The sequence below is a fragment of the Bombina bombina genome, chromosome 5 (assembly GCF_027579735.1).
Source record: "Bombina bombina isolate aBomBom1 chromosome 5, aBomBom1.pri, whole genome shotgun sequence".
Classification (NCBI taxonomy): domain Eukaryota; kingdom Metazoa; phylum Chordata; class Amphibia; order Anura; family Bombinatoridae; genus Bombina; species Bombina bombina.
The window spans coordinates 371,815,980-371,834,300 of record NC_069503.1 but is presented as its reverse complement, the minus strand read 5'-3'; the positions used below and the strand labels follow the sequence as shown (position 1 = coordinate 371,834,300).

At 40.8% G+C, this 18,321-nt stretch overlaps 1 protein-coding gene across 1 annotated transcript in view; it reads right to left on the bottom strand.

Moving 5' to 3' along the window:
- CHN2 (chimerin 2) overlaps positions 1 to 18,321 on the bottom strand; it is a 964,914-nt gene that overhangs the window by 20,816 nt on the left and 925,777 nt on the right. The window contains exon 12 of the mRNA XM_053714191.1: positions 3,889 to 3,994. Within this exon, the coding sequence (XP_053570166.1) occupies positions 3,889 to 3,994 (106 nt within the window). The remainder of the gene's footprint in view (positions 1 to 3,888; positions 3,995 to 18,321) is intronic.

Genomic DNA, 18,321 nt, shown 5'->3' with positions numbered 1-18,321 from the left:
TTGGTTATTAAAGAGCTGGGATGATTTTTAAAGCTGTATTATCTGTGTCAAAAATAAAATTTTCAGCCAGCAGGTCCTATTTGTGACAAAAATAAAAATTTTGCACCCAGTTACACAGTGTGTGCTGGACTATTCTTTGTGATTTTTTAATAAATTACATTATCGTAATTATTATTATAAAAACTGGTGTTTTTTTTTTTAGTTAGGTAACCATGTCACTTGGAATAAAATTAGAGGTAGGCCTTGCCTTACAAAAGTCTGCCCACCCCTGCTCTATAGTATCAGAGAAATACTTCACTTGGGAGATGTAAATTAGACAGTGCCATAGAAATGGCCATGTGGAACCGTGCCGTAACCTCCGACGGAAACAAGCCACTCTCCTGAGGAGTGAAGGCCATAGGGACACCTGTGTGCGTAGCCGGGAAAGAGTCTTGGGAATGCACCTCACGGGTCATGGAAACCTTAGAGGCGGATGGCTCAACGCACTCTAAGCTCCCAGACTCAGGAGAAGAGAGTACTCTAGAACGGCACCCGGGACATAACTGATGAGCATTAACTACCCGGGCCATTTTATATTCATCACAAGACACATCCTCCATATCGTGCATATCAGAATCCTCCATAATCACAACCTCCTGTAAACCAGACAACCCACGAGGAAGACTCTCCCGGTCACACACAGTCAGCATACGGAAGTGAAAAAAAAAACAACGTAACCGCACCCGTCACAAGGTGCACCGTGCCAGTCAGAGAGATTGTGTCCTAAAAGAAGGCCGTTATGTTCTGTAAAGGCAGAGAACCTACGTATAGCTACACATTGCAGATAGAACCACATAACAAACATGATTAAAGTCCCCCTGTTCAATAAACCCCCTCAGAAGATATTAATCCATGATTCCTTATTTAAGATAAAATGAGTCCCACTGGGACCCTACCTTGTTTCTTTAACAATACATCTCATATTGAAATAAAATGAATCTGGAATCTACACTGTGGAACAGGAACACGGCCCTTCAAGTGTGACAGATAGTAGCCTCGCTTCTGACATGGACTTGAGTAAAGAAAGGTAGGCAGCGAAACTCGTCATGCTGATTACTAAGGAGCTGTTAATATGAGTCGGGATGGGTTCACAGGAAAACTCTCCCTGCATCTCCGGACTCTAACTTTCATCCATGCTCTCACTGAGAGGCTGACATGATTACTTAAAACTAAGAGTACTACCTTTAGGTTTAGGGGATTTAAAGTGAGGGCTGGACAGTTATCCAATTCCTCTCATGTCGTGGCAGGGTTTTGCTGGTGGTTGAGAGTCTTGTACAAGAGCCTTGGATCTAAATATTATGCTTAGTGTGCTCATCGGGCAGATATCTAAATCGGCATAGGTCAGATCCCCAGTAGAGGGTAAAGTCAGGGTAGGTTTTTGGCTCTACAGACATAATTAAGCCTGTAAAATAAAACCTTTATAGTTGGCATTACTGGGATTTGCCTCGGTCTTCTAAAGCGGGAATTGTTAGCGATACCGTCTGCATTTTGAGACGCACTCTCCTTTCCATTGCTTCTGGAGTTCCGTAGCTGGCACATTCCTCGGTCTTACATGCACAACATCCACTGTTGCAGGTCCACAGCAGCTCTCAGTTCCCCAATGATTGCATGCTGATGGGCGTCTAGGGAGAGTAGTAAGTTGCAAAGCATATATGAGATTTGTCTCTACATAGGGCAGCTTGAAGATCTGAGCAATGATTGTAACTGAGTGCAATCTGCTCCGTGAACACTAAGTCAGGCTATAAGGATTAGGTATGGTAGGGCCCACCCGGTGTCAGCTATGGCGCAGTTGGTGTGTGGCGACTCGTGCCAAGTCTTACCAATGCCGGCACTTCTGATTTAGTTGGTTCAGCTATCAGACGCAAAAACAGTGGTATTTTCCATCCCAGACTTGGGTGCTCTCGTCGGGACTCGCTCTATGATGCTCTGCCCAGTACTAGGGCTATGGCGCCATCAGCTACTGAGGTCAGTAGACACGCTTAGCGGCGCTCAGTCAAACACCCAACTCAGACAGGCTATCTGAGGTACTCACTGGAGATATTGGAAGGTTAGTAGCAGCAGATTATTGCCAGAATTATAGGATTGTGCAGCCTTTATATCAAGAATTTAGCAAATATTCACGGAGCTGAACAGAGATACGTCCGATCCTGTTGCTGGCTAGCTCTGCCCCCCGGATTATTAAGAATATGACAGTATGTTTAATACATTATTTTTAAAAAATGTTATCAGGTGTTATTTTGTGTGTAACTTTACTGTTAAATGTATCTTTTATGTGTTTTGTGCAACTTTTTATTCGAGTGTAACAGTTAACCAGAGCTCTGAAATTGTGCTATCACCTAATATATCTATGGTTTTATATTATATTAATACAGGTGGCCCTCGTTTTACAACGGTTCAATTTACACCGTTTCAGAATAACAACCTTTTTTTCCAGTCATGTGACTGCTATTGAAAAGCATTGAGAAGCAGTGCATTTATTAAAATAGCTAGTAGGTGGAGCTGTCCGCTTGTGTTGCTGCAAAGCCAAGCAAGCTGAAATTAATCAGTTTAACCAGACCTGAGCTATCGAGCAGATTTCAAAGGAAAAAGATCTTCCTGTCTATAAATCAGTCCAGATTGGAATGCATAGAAAGAACTGTTTGCAGAAAAATGCAAGTGAAGTCTGTGTTGTGTGATTATTTTATTAGGTTTATAATGCTGTTTATCAAATGTTTTTGTTCATTTAACTTAGTTTAATTATATATTCTGTGTTGTGTGGTTATTTTATTAGGTTTATAATGCTGTTTAGCATTTAAAGTCTTAATTTCAAAGCTTTAAAAATAATGTATTAGGTGTTACTTATGACAATTTTGAGAGGGGCCTGGAACCTATCTCCCTCACTTCCCATTGACTTACATTATAAACTAGGTTTCAATTTACAACGGTTTCGATTTACAGCTATTCCTTCTAGAACCTAACCCCGGCGTAAACTGAGGGCTACCTGTACTCATTTATCTGTATTAAGTGTCCATGTGTGCAATAAAAAAAATCTAATTACTACTTTTAATGAAACACACATGATTACAATCTCATGGTGAGAAGGTGTTAAATCTATAAACATAATGTTTTTATGGTTTTATACAGGAGGAAAACAATCAACACTTTATTGTATTCTGTATGGTAATTGTTGGCACTCTACTAATAACCGATAGTAATAATAATAATACTAATAACTATGTTATACATTTGATAGAGATATAGGTGCAAGCAGTTTTTCCTGTCATGTACTGCTCCAGAAATGTGCACGCTACCTATCTAGATATCTCTTCAACATAGAAGTAAATTGATAAAAACAAGCAGTGGTAAGTGTCCCTTTAACTGTATCATCTCCTTATGAAAACCATACCATGCTAAATAAGTGATTTTAGATCATTAAAGTATATTCCTAATACAAATATCACAGCAACTATTCCATAAACTCAACTGAATTCTCAGTTACTGAAGAACGGAACTATAAGATACATAGTGCACTGGTAGTTTGATATTTGTATGAGTTCTCTAATCTTTAACTTAAAATAAACAGATGACAAAAGAGCAGAAATACTTGACGACTTGATGATTTTATCTGATGTCAAAATCTATAAGTAAACTGAATGGCACCTACACTCCTGAGAAAAATATTAGGTACTTAAACGGACATTGTACTGTATGATTTTTAAACAAGATACAGCAGCAGAAATAAACCTGTCATTATGGGTGTAGGGTGAGAGAAAGAAAGTGTTCCTATAGTTATCTTGCCTGAGCACATAGTCCCTATCATTTTACAAAACGGTGTTGAAATAAGCAACTTAAAACAACAGAAATACTTACTTCTTGAGGTGGATCATTAGAAATCTAAGTGTCTCATAGTGTGCGGGAGGTAGGAGCATCAATGCTTCATGTATGGCTTCTAGCCTCTCATCTGGATTGGATATTTCTAAAAATAAAATGTATTTGTTTAGTCTGTAATGCTACATATAATAAAACATTTTTTTTTTTAAACTTCAGTGAATTCCCAGTACAGCAATTTGAGAGACAGATCAGCAGAGACAACATAACACACCAAATATGTCAAAGATGTGACCCTGAAAAGGTCATATCCATAAAAATGTAGTATGTAACATAACGCACATAATGCCCACACAAGACTGTATATGTAGACAGAATGTACAGGAAATAGTAGAATGCTGCACCATATGGCGTGAGAAGCATTTCAGTAGTGTCAGTCTACACATCAGCTTACGCTATGGAACTTGCTGATACACAGAGGAACAGAAACCCTGGATCAATAGAAACCTTATGTGCAGGGATGGACTGAGCAGCCGGGCAAATAGGAACTGGACCGAGGGCCCAGTATGTAGGGGGGCCCACAAATGGCAACTCCATGGCTCCTGGTATGCTGCGTAAGCTGGGGGTGACAGCTGCCCTTTCAGTAACTAAGTAGTTAAGTGTGGGTTTAATGGAAGCCCTGACCCCAGAGTGGGGGCCTGGTGCCTGGATGTGGGGTTTGTTGCTTGGGGGGGACCTAGAGTGTGTGTGGGGGTCCTCTTAAGTGTTTGTCGCTGTTAGGGCCATGTAGTGTGGGGTCTGGCTCTGGAGGTTGGGGACCCTGTCTAAGGCCCTTCCTTGATGTTGGGAGTCATGGCCCTGGAGGTTGGGGGGCCCGATGGGGTCAGGGAGGCTACCATGTTCATTTGCATAAATTTGGGTCAATTTGGGTCAGTGTGAGACAGTGGGGGCCCTTCCCTAATTTTTGCCCGGGTCCCTGATTTGTCTCAGTCTGCCCCCTGCTTGTGTGCAGAGGATTATAGAAGACTTCCTGTTATAACTGATCAAGAACTAATGGTAGTCAGGTACTCTCTTTTTCACACACATGCAAACACATATATACACATACACACATATTCACACACACACACACATACATACACACTCATATACATACACACACACACACACACACACACATATATATATATAAACACACACATATATATATATATATATATATATATATATATATATATACACACACAAACACATATATACACATACACACATATTCACATACATACACATACACACACACATACCCATACACACACACACACATATATATATAAACACACACACACATATATATATATATATATATATATATATATATATATATATATATATATATATACACACACACACACACATATACACACACATACACACAAACCCACACACACATACATACAAACACACACACATACCCATACACACACACATACCCATACACACACACACATATATATAAACACACACACACATATATATATATATATATATATATATATATATATATATATATATATATATATATATATATATATATATATATATACACACACACACACACACATATACACACACATACACACATATAAACACACACACACATACATACAAACACACACACATACACACACAGATCAATAGATAGGTAGACAGACAGATATAAGCTATTCTTCATTTGAATTAAAGGGATCATTATCATTTTAATTGATTATGCACTGTCACCTAATTGTATTAGTTGTATTGGTTTATTATATTACTCTTCTCTGGCTGCCCACTGCAAAAGTATCCAATACCTGTGCTAGTCATACAAAACTTAACCCCCCCCCCCCACCCCCCCGAAAAAAACAAAAAACATTTCAGAGCTTGTTGAGTGCCATATGGCTAACACAGTTATTGCTTACAAAGTGGAATCATCACCTCTTGGAGAAAAAAAAAACTTTTGCATTGGGCGGTCGGAGAAGAGTAATGTAATAAAATGATTAAAACCAATAAAATTAGGTTACAGCTCATATTCAATTAAAAATCACAAATTATGGTCAACTTAATTTAATGCAGATTGTGCAATTTAATTTCTTAATAAATTTGTAAAAAGAATTTCTAATATGCAAAAAATGTGCATTATACAGTACTTTCAAATAAGTGTATAGCCATAAAGCTAAATATTCTTTACTGAAATAATATATTTTATTTTCCCTTAACTAAAAAAATATTATCATCCAAAGAATAAGTATTATAGCAGTATATCATTAGCAGATAATGTACATGAACCCTGGCAGAAAACATGTTGTCCCAATTGTGTCTCATATGGACAAAGCTGGCAATTTATGTAAAATCACCTGAAGTAAAGGTGTTTTCAGCAATCAACCATCCCTTTACAAGCAGGTTGTGTTATTGTGAAACTGACAATTATTAAAAATCAATTCTTATTATTTCAGTTTGCCAATTGCCTCATAAGAAGCACTGCTGCCTAAATCTGCTCACCAGGGCTGTCACTTTAATTTGACATTTATTGTGCAAGAATTACAGGCAAAACAAAGAGGCGTTTGTTCATCTAAACTAGAAGAGATAAGCTTGAGGGATCTAAATCTGGGCCTGCTACAAGATCAAAGAGGAAAGTATTGCCTGTAGGAAATAAATCTGCTCAATGCAAATGAAAAAAATTAGGATGAAAATTACAGGGAGTGCAGAATTATTAGGCAAATGAGTATTTTGACCACATCATCCTCTTTATGCATGTTGTCTTACTCCAAGCTGTATAGGCTCGAAAGCCTACTACCAATTAAGCATATTAGGTGATGTGCATCTCTGTAATGAGAAGGGGTGTGGTTTAATGACATCAACACCCTATATCAGGTGTGCATAATTATTAGGCAACTTCTTTTCCTTTGGCAAAATGGGTCAAAAGAAGGACTTGACAGGCTCAGAAAAGTCAAAAATAGTGAGATATCTTGCAGAGGGATGCAGCACTCTTAGAAATGCAAAGCTTCTGAAGCTTGATCATCGAACAATCAAGCGTTTCATTCAAAATAGTCAACAGGGTCGCAAGAAGCGTGTGGAAAAACCAAGGCGCAAAATAACTGCCCATGAACTGAGAAAAGTCAAGCGTGCAGCTGCCAAGATGCCACTTGCCACCAGTTTGGCCATATTTCAGAGCTGCAACATCACTGGAGTGCCCAAAAGCACAAGGTGTGCAATACTCAGAGACATGGCCAAGGTAAGAAAGGCTGAAAGACGACCACCACTGAACAAGACACACAAGCTGAAACGTCAAGACTGGGCCAATAAATATCTCAAGACTGATTTTTCTAAGGTTTTATGGACTGATGAAATGAGAGTGAGTCTTGATGGGCCAGATGGATGGGCCCGTGGCTGGATTGGTAAAGGGCAGAGAGCTCCAGTCCGACTCAGACGCCAGCAAGGTAGAGGTGGAGTACTGGTTTGGGCTGGTATCATCAAAGATGAGCTTGTGGGGCCTTTTCGGGTTGAGGATGGAGTCAAGCTCAACTCCCAGTCCTACTGCCAGTTTCTGGAAGACACCTTCTTCAAGCAGTGGTACAGGAAGAAGTCTGCATCCTTCAAGAAAAACATGATTTTCATGCAGGACAATGCTCCATCACACGCGTCCAAGTACTCCACAGCGTGGCTGGCAAGAAAGGGTATAAAAGAAGAAAATCTAATGACATGGCCTCCTTGTTCACCTGATCTGAACCCCATTGAGAACCTGTGGTCCATCATCAAATGTGAGATTTACAAGGAGGGAAAACAGTACACCTCTCTGAACAGTGTCTGGGAGGCTGTGGTTGCTGCTGCACGCAATGTTGATGGTGAACAGATCAAAACACTGACAGAATCCATGGATGGCAGGCTTTTGAGTGTCCTTGCAAAGAAAGGTGGCTATATTGGTCACTGATTTGTTTTTGTTTTGTTTTTTAATGTCAGAAATGTATATTTGTGAATGTTGAGATGTTATATTGGTTTCACTGGTAAAAATAAATAATTGAAATGGGTATATATTTGTTTTTTGTTAAGTTGCCTAATAATTATGCACAGTAATAGTCACCTGCACACACAGATATCCCCCTAAAATAGCTATAACTAAAAACAAACTAAAAACTACTTCCAAAACTATTCAGCTTTGCTATTAATGAGTTTTTTGGGTTCATTGAGAACATGGTTGTTGTTCAGTAATAAAATTAATCCTCAAAAATACAACTTGCCTAATAATTTTGCACTCCCTGTATTTCAATTAAATTTGAAATGGGAAATTCATGAACAGTGAAAGACAGAAGATCACTAGACTTTTACAGCTCCAAAAGAGTATCAGAAGAGCGCAGATAAACTGTACTCTTATACATCATTTAACAGTCAGGCTTGTGATGCAACTGTTTAAAGGGGCAGTAAAGTCAAAATAAAACTTAAATGAGTTGAATAAAGCATACCATTTTACACAACTTTCCAATTTACTCCTATTATCAATTTAGCCTAGTTCTCTTTATAACCTTGGTTAGATCTCAGGAGCGTGCACATGTCTTTTGCCATCTGGCAGCAGTGTTTGCAACAATATTTATGGCAATGTTGCAAATACTGTTGCCATAGACTGCTAAAAACACCTGCACCTTCCTGAACTCCTCCTATCAGACTACCAAGGTTTACTCTTCAAGAAAGGATACCAAAAGAACAATGCAAATTTAATAACAAAAGTAAATTGGCAAGTTGCTGCATGCTCTATCTGAACCATGAACATTTAAAATTTTGACTTTACTGTCCCTTTAAGCTCCCACAGTGCCAATGAGTGTATATTGTTAAGTATGAAAATTGCTGACTTTCCAATTCCTGGTACAAATGATGTGCAGGCTTCAGGCTTAACACTTATATATATATATATATATATATATATATATATATATATATATATATATATATATATATATAGTCAATGGTTGCACACTCCAGTAGCTCTTTATAGCTGATCCTAACTGGCCTCAGCAGAGAAGGAAGTCTAGGTTACAAGATATAACATAATCTAACGATCTCAGTTTTGGAGCCTCTAGTACTGCTGTATCTAAATCATGTTAAAGTGAAGGTAAAGTCAGCCTTTAGACTACAATCAACCATTTCTCATTATCACCTTACACTAGTCGCTAAGTTATTTTTGTGATTCTTCCAGTATTTTTCTTAAAAAAATCTATTTCCTATTCCCTACCGTTAGGGTCCTGACTCCTCCCAAGCCCTATTTCCTTCTTCAGCATTTTGTGACGTCTTCAGCGGTTCCACCCACTCTCTCCGCCTCTCAAATGCACGTTTTCAAATTTGCATGCGCTACTCGCTGATCCTAATTTTCAATGCGCTACTCAGCGATGCAAAGAGATTCGCTTGTCCGTATCCGTAATAAGCCGATGTAATGAAGAAATGAGTCTGGAATTCCTACCTCGTAGTAGGACGCATGCGGGAAACGGGAGTGCACGTAGATATCAAGCTAAGGAAGAATTCAATAGCACATGCGATTTAGAGTAAAGGGGCGGTTGATGTAGATTGACGCCGAAAAATCAGTTGCCTAAGAAAAACACGTGATCTAAAGAAAAAAAACAGAATTTATGCTTACCTGATAAATTACTTTCTCCAACGGTGTGTCCGGTCCACGGCGTCATCCTTACTTGTGGGATATTCTCTTCCCCAACAGGAAATGGCAAAGAGCCCAGCAAAGCTGGTCACATGATCCCTCCTAGGCTCCGCCTTCCCCAGTCATTCGACCGACGTAAAGGAGGAATATGCATAGGAGAAATCATATGATACCGTGGTGACTGTAGTTAGAGAAAATAATTCATCAGACCTGATTAAAAAACCAGGGCGGGCCGTGGACCGGACACACCGTTGGAGAAAGTAATTTATCAGGTAAGCATAAATTCTGTTTTCTCCAACATAGGTGTGTCCGGTCCACGGCGTCATCCTTACTTGTGGGAACCAATACCAAAGCTTTAGGACACGGATGATGGGAGGGAGCAAATCAGGTCACCTAGATGGAAGGCACCACGGCTTGCAAAACCTTTCTCCCAAAAATAGCCTCAGAAGAAGCAAAAGTATCAAATTTGTAAAATTTTGTAAAAGTGTGCAGTGAAGACCAAGTCGCTGCCTTACATATCTGATCAACAGAAGCCTCGTTCTTGAAGGCCCATGTGGAAGCCACAGCCCTAGTGGAGTGAGCTGTGATTCTTTCAGGAGGCTGCCGTCCGGCAGTCTCATAAGCCAATCGGATGATGCTTTTAAGCCAAAAAGAGAGAGAGGTAGAAGTTGCTTTTTGACCTCTCCTTTTACCAGAATAAACAACAAACAAGGAAGATGTTTGTCTGAAATCCTTTGTAGCCTCTAAATAGAATTTTAGAGCACGAACTACATCCAAATTGTGCAACAAACGTTCCTTCTTTGAAACTGGATTCGGACACAAAGAAGGCACAACTATCTCCTGGTTAATATTTTTGTTAGAAACAACTTTCGGAAGAAAACCAGGTTTAGTACGCAAAACCACCTTATCTGCATGGAACACCAGATAAGGAGGAGAACACTGCAGAGCAGATAACTCTGAAACTCTTCTAGCAGAAGAAATTGCAACCAAAAACAAAACTTTCCAAGATAATAACTTAATATCTATGGAATGTAAGGGTTCAAACGGAACCCCTTGAAGAACTGAAAGAACTAAATTGAGACTCCAAGGAGGAGTCAAAGGTTTGTAAACAGGCTTGATTCTAACCAGAGCCTGAACAAAAGCTTGAACATCTGGCACAGCCGCCAGCTTTTTGTGAAGTAAAACAGATAAAGCAGAAATCTGTCCCTTCAAAGAACTTGCAGATAGTCCTTTCTCCAAACCCTCTTGTAGAAAGGATAGAATTTTAGGAATTTTTACCCTGTTCCATGGGAATCCTTTTGATTCGCACCAACAGATATATTTCTTCCATACTTTATGGTAAATTTTTCTAGTTACAGGCTTTCTAGCCTGAATAAGAGTATCAATGACAGAATCTGAGAACCCACGCTTTGATAACATCAAGCGTTCAATCTCCAAGCAGTCAGTTGGAGTGAGGCCAGATTCGGATGTTCGAACGGACCTTGAACAAGAAGGTCCCGTCTCAAAGGTAGCTTCCATGGTGGATCCGATGACATATTCACCAGGTCTGCATACCAAGTTCTGCGTGGCCACGCAGGAGCTATCAAGATCACCGAAGCCCTCTCCTGATTGATCCTGGCTACCAGCCTGGGAATGAGAGGAAACGGTGGGAAAACATAGGCTAGGTTGAAGGTCCAAGGTGCTACTAGTGCATCTACTAGAGTCGCCTTGGGATCCCTGGATCTGGACCCGTAGCAAGGAACCTTGAAGTTCTGACGAGACGCCATCAGATCCATGTCTGGAATGCCCCATAATTGAGTTATGTGGGCAAAGATTTCCGGATGGAGTTCCCACTCCCCCGGATGAAATGTCTGACGACTCAGAAAATCCGCTTCCCAATTTTCCACTCCTGGGATGTGGATTGCAGACAAGTGGCAGGAGTGAATCTCCGCCCATTGAATTACTTTGGTCACTTCTTCCATCGCCAGGGAACTCCTTGTTCCCCCCTGATGGTTGATATATGCAACAGTCGTCATGTTGTCTGATTGAAACCTTATGAATTTGGCCTTTGCTAGTTGAGGCCAAGCCTTGAGAGCATTGAATATCGCTCTCAGTTCCAGAATGTTTATCGGGAGAAGAGATTCTTCCCGAGACCATAGACCCTGAGCTTTCAGGGAGTTCCAGACCGCGCCCCAGCCCACCAGACTGGCGTCGGTCGTGACAATGACCCACTCTGGTCTGCGGAAGCTCATCCCTTGAGACAGGTTGTCCAGGGTCAGCCACCAACGGAGTGAATCTCTGGTCCTCTGATCTACTTGGATCGTCGGGGACAAGTCTGTATAATCCCCATTCCACTGTCTGAGCATGCACAGTTGTAATGGTCTTAGATGAATCCGCGCAAAAGGAACTATGTCCATTGCCGCAACCATCAAACCTATTACTTCCATGCACTGCGCTATGGAAGGAAGAAGAACAGAATGAAGTACTTGACAAGAGCTTAGAAGTTTTGATTTTCTGGCCTCTGTCAGAAAAATCTTCATTTCTAAGGAGTCTATTATTGTTCCCAAGAAGGGAACTCTTGTTGACGGGAATAGAAAACTTTTTTCTACGTTCACTTTCCACCCGTGAGATCTGAGAAAGGCTAGGACAATGTCCGTATGAGCCTTTGCTTGTGGCAGAGACGACGCTTGAATTAGAATGTCGTCCAAGTAAGGTACTACTGCAATGCCCCTTGGCCTTAGCACCGCTAGAAGGGACCCTAGTACCTTTGTGAAAATTCTTGGAGCAGTGGCTAATCCGAATGGAAGTGCCACAAACTGGTAATGCTTGTCCAGAAAGGCGAATCTTAGGAACCGATGATGTTCCTTGTGGATAGGAATATGTAGATACGCATCCTTTAAATCCACCGTGGTCATGAATTGACCTTCCTGGATGGTAGGAAGAATTGTCCGAATGGTTTCCATTTTGAACGATGGAACCCTGAGAAATTTGTTTAGGATCTTGAGATCCAAAATTGGCCTGAATGTTCCCTCTTTTTTGGGAACTATGAACAGATTGGAGTAAAACCCCATCCCTTGTTCTCCTAATGGAACAGGATGAATCACTCCCATTTTTAACAGGTCTTCTACACAATGTAAGAATGCCTGTCTTTTTATTTGGTCTGAAGACAATTGAGACCTGTGGAACCTTCCCCTTGGGGGTAGTTCCTTGAATTCCAGGAGATAACCTTGAGAAACTATTTCTAGCGCCCAAGGATCCTGAACATCTCTTGCCCAAGCCTGAGCGAAGAGAGAGAGTCTGCCCCCCACCAGATCCGGTCCCGGATCGGGGGCCAGCATCTCATGCTGTCTTGGTAGCGGTAGCAGGCTTCTTGGCCTGCTTACCTTTGTTCCAGCCTTGCATCGGTCTCCAGGCTGGCTTGGTTTGAGAAGAATTACCCTCTTGCTTAGAGGATGTAGAGTTTGAGGCTGGTCCGTTTCTGCGAAAGGGACGAAAATTTGGTTTATTTTTAGCCTTAAAAGACCTATCCTGAGGAAGGGCGTGGCCCTTTCCCCCAGTGATGTCTGAAATAATCTCTTTCAAGTCAGGGCCAAACAGCTTTTTCCCCTTGAAAGGGATGTTAAGCAATTTGTTCTTGGAGGACACATCCGCTGACCAAGACTTTAGCCAAAGCGCTCTGCGCGCCACAATAGCAAAACCTGAATTTTTCGCCGCTAATCTAGCTAATTGCAAAGTGGCGTCTAAGGTAAAAGAGTTAGCCAATTTAAGTGCTTGAACTCTGTCCATAACCTCCTCATAAGAAGATGCTTTATTGAGCGTCTTTTCTAGTTCTTCGAACCAGAAACACGCTGCTGTAGTGACAGGAACAATGCATGAAATTGGTTGTAGAAGGTAACCTTGCTGAACAAACATCTTTTTAAGCAAACCCTCTAATTTTTTATCCATAGGATCTTTGAAAGCACAACTATCTTCTATAGGGATAGTGGTGCGTTTGTTTAGAGTAGAAACCGCCCCCTCGACCTTGGGGACTGTCTGCCATAAGTCCTTCCTGGGGTCGACCATAGGAAATAATTTCTTAAATATAGGGGGAGGGACAAAAGGTATGCCGGGCCTTTCCCATTCTTTATTTACAATGTCCGCCACCCGCTTGGGTATAGGAAAAGCTTCGGGAGGCACCGGGACCTCTAGGAACTTGTCCATCTTACATAATTTCTCTGGAATGACCAAATTGTCACAATCATCCAGAGTAGATAACACCTCCTTAAGCAGAGCGCGGAGATGTTCCAATTTAAATTTGAATGTAATAACGTCAGGTTCAGCTTGTTGAGAAATTTTTCCTGAATCTGAAATTTCTCCCTCAGACAAAACCTCCCTGGCCCCTTCAGACTGGTGTAAGGGCATGTCAGAACCATTATCATCAGCGTCCTCATGCTCTTCAGTATCTAAAACAGAGCAGTCACGCTTTCGCTGATAAGAGGGCATTTTGGCTAAAATGTTTTTAATAGAATTATCCATTACAGCCGTTAATTGTTGCATAGTAAGGAGGATTGGCGCACTAGATGCACTAGGGACCTCCTGAGTGGGCAAGACTGGTGTAGACATGGAAGGAGATGATGCAGTACCATGCTTACTCCCCTCACTTAAGGAATCAGTTTGGGCAACATTATTATCAGTGGCATCATTGTCCCTACTTTGTTTGTCACATTCATCACATATATTTAAATGGAGAGGAACCTTGGCTTCCGAACATACAGAACATCGTCTATCTGCTAGTTCAGACATGTTAATAGGCATAAGCTTGATAACAAAGCACAAAAAACGTTTTAAAATAAAACCGTTACTGTTTCTTTAAATTTTAAACTGAACACACTTTATTACTGAATATGCGAAAAAGTATGAAGGAATTGTTCAAAATTCACCAAAATTTCACCACAGTGTCTTAAAGCCTTAAAAGTATTGCACACCAAATTTGAAAGCTTTAACTCTTAAAATAACGGAACCGGAGCCGTTTTTACATTTAACCCCTATACAGTCCCTGGTATCTGCTTTGCTGAGACCCAACCAAGCCCAGAGGGGAATACGATACCAAATGACGCCTTCAATAAGCTTTTTCAGTGGATCTGAGCTCCTCACACATGCATCTGCATGCCTTGCTTCTCAAAAACAACTGCGCATTAGTGGCGCGAAAATGAGGCTCTGCCTATGACTAGAGAAGGCCCCCAGTGAAAAAGGTGTCCAATACAGTGCCTGCCGTTTTTTTAACAGAATTCCCAAGATTAAAATAACTCTCCAAAGTTATAAACCATTAAATATGCTTATAAAGTAATCGTTTTAGCCCAGAAAAATGTCTACCAGTCTTTAAAGCCCTTGTGAAGCCCTTTATTCTTATATTAAAAATTAAGAAAATGGCTTACCGGATCCCATAGGGAAAATGACAGCTTCCAGCATTACCAAGTCTTGTTAGAAATGTGTCATACCTCAAGCAGCAAAAGTCTGCTCACTGTTTCCCCCAACTGAAGTTAATTCATCTCAACAGTCCTGTGTGGAAACAGCCATCGATTTTAGTAACGGTTGCTAAAATCATTTTCCTCTTACAAACAGAAATCTTCATCTCCTTTCTGTTTCAGAGTAAATAGTACATACCAGCACTATTTTAAAATAACAAACTCTTGATTGAAGAATAAAAACTACATTTAAACACCAAAAAACTCTTAGCCATCTCCGTGGAGATGTTGCCTGTGCAACGGCAAAGAGAATGACTGGGGAAGGCGGAGCCTAGGAGGGATCATGTGACCAGCTTTGCTGGGCTCTTTGCCATTTCCTGTTGGGGAAGAGAATATCCCACAAGTAAGGATGACGCCGTGGACCGGACACACCTATGTTGGAGAAATATATCTACGGGTTGAATTTGTGCATGGATAAGAATAGCTTTATAAAGGTGATATCTTTCTTTATACGGATTAATATAAAATCTGATGAATGAAAGCTACAGTGTTTTTCCACACATAATGATATATCATACATACGGCTAGATTTAGAGTTCGGCGGTAGCCGTCAAAACCAGCGTTAGAGGCTCCTAACGCTGGTTTTGGCCGCCCGCTGGTATTTGGAGTCAGTGATTAAAGGGTCTAACGCTCACTTTACAGCCGCGACTTTTCCATACCGCAGATCCCCCTACGCCATTTGCGTAGCCTATCTTTTCAATGGGATCTTTCTAACGCTGGTATTTAGAGTCGTTTCTGCAGTGAGCGTTAGAGCTCTAACGACAAGATTCCAGCCGCCTGAAAAAAGCAGGAGTTAAGAGCTTTCTGGCTAACGCCGGTTTATAAAGCTCTTAACTACTGTACCCTAAAGTACACTAACACCCATAAACTACCTATGTACCCCTAAACCGAGGTCCCCCCACATCGCCGCCACTCGATTAAAATTTTTAACCCCTAATCTGCCGACCGCCACCTACGTTATACTTATGTACCCCTAATCTGCTGCCCCTAACCCCGCCGACCCCTATATTATATTTATTAACCCCTAACTTGCCCCCCACAACGTCGCCGCAAGCTACTTAAAATAATTAACCCCTAATCTTCCGACCGCAAAGCGCCGCCACCTACGTTATCCCTATGTACCCCTAATCTTCTGCCCCTAACATCGCCGACCCCTATGTTATATTTATTAACCCCTAATCTGCCCCCCACAACGTCGCCGACACCTACCTTCAATTATTAACCCCTAATCTGACGACCGGAGCTCACCGCTATTCTAATAAATGTATTAACCCCTAAAGCTAAGTCTAACCCTAACACTAACACCCCCCTAAGTTAAATATAATTTTTATCTAACGAAATAAATTAACTCTTATTAAATAAATTATTCCTATTTAAAGCTAAATACTTACCTGTAAAATAAATCCTAATATAGCTACAATATAAATTACATTTATATTATAGCTATTTTAGGATTAATATTTATTTTACAGGTAACTTTGTATTTATTTTAACCAGGTACAATAGCTATTAAATAGTTAAGAACTATTTAATAGTTACCTAGTTAAAATAATTACAAATTTACCTGTAAAATAAATCCTAACCTAAGATATAATTAAACCTAACACTACCCTATCAATAAAATAATAAAATAAACTACCTACAATTACCTACAATTAACCTAACACTACACTATCAATAAATTAATTAAACACAATTGCTACAAATAAATACAATTAAATAAACTATCTAAAGTACAAAAAATAAAAAAGAACTAAGTTACAGAAAATAAAAAAATATTTACAAACATAAGAAAAATCTTACAACAATTTTAAACTAATTACACCTACTCTAAGCCCCCTAATAAAATAACAAAGCCCCCCAAAATAAAAAATTCCCTACCCTATTCTAAAATACAAAAATTACAAGCTCTTTTACCTTACCAGCCCTGAACAGGGCCCTTTGCGGGGCATGCCCCAAGAATTTCAGCTCTTTTGCCTGTAAAAAAAAACATACAATACCCCCCCCCCAACATTACAACCCACCACCCACATACCCCTAATCTAACCCAAACCCCCTTAAATAAACCTAACACTAATCCCCTGAAGATCTTCCTACCTTGTCTTCACCATCCAGGTATCACCGATCCGTCCTGGCTCCAAGATGTTCATCCAACCCAAGCGGGGGTTGGCGATCCATAATCCGGTGCTCCAAAGTCTTCCTCCTATCCGGCAAGAAGAGGACATCCGGACCGGCAAACATCTTCTCCAAGCGGCATCTTCTATGTTCTTCCATCCGATGACGACCGGCTCCATCTTGAAGACCTCCAGCGCGGATCCATCCTCTTCTTCCGACGACTAGACGACGAATGACGGTTCCTTTAAGGGACGTCATCCAAGATGGCGTCCCTCGAATTCCGATTGGCTGATAGGATTCTATCAGCCAATCGGAATTAAGGTAGGAATTTTCTGATTGGCTGATGGAATCAGCCAATCAGAATCAAGTTCAATCCGATTGGCTGATCCAATCAGCCAATCAGATTGAGCTCGCATTCTATTGGCTGTTCCGATCAGCCAATAGAATGCGAGCTCAATCTGATTGGCTGATTGGATCAGCCAATCGGATTGAACTTGATTCTGATTGGCTGATTCCATCAGCCAATCAGAAAATTCCTACCTTAATTCCGATTGGCTGATAGAATCCTATCAGCCAATCGGAATTCGAGGGACGCCATCTTGGATGACGTCCCTTAAAGGAACCGTCATTCGTCGTCTAGTCGTCGGAAGAAGAGGATGGATCCGCGCTGGAGGTCTTCAAGATGGAGCCGGTCGTCATCGGATGGAAGAACATAGAAGATGCCGCTTGGAGAAGATGTTTGCCGGTCCGGATGTCCTCTTCTTGCCGGATAGGAGGAAGACTTTGGAGCACCGGATTATGGATCGCCAACCCCCGCTTGGGTTGGATGAACATCTTGGAGCCAGGACGGATCGGTGATACCTGGATGGTGAAGACAAGGTAGGAAGATCTTCAGGGGATTAGTGTTAGGTTTATTTAAGGGGGTTTGGGTTAGATTAGGGGTATGTGGGTGGTGGGTTGTAATGTTGGGGGGGGGGGTATTGTATGTTTTTTTTTACAGGCAAAAGAGCTGAAATTCTTGGGGCATGCCCCGCAAAGGGCCCTGTTCAGGGCCGGTAAGGTAAAAGAGCTTGTAATTTTTGTATTTTAGAATAGGGTAGGGAATTTTTTATTTTGGGGGGCTTTGTTATTTTATTAGGGGGCTTAGAGTAGGTGTAATTAGTTTAAAATTGTTGTAAGATTTTTCTTATGTTTGTAAAT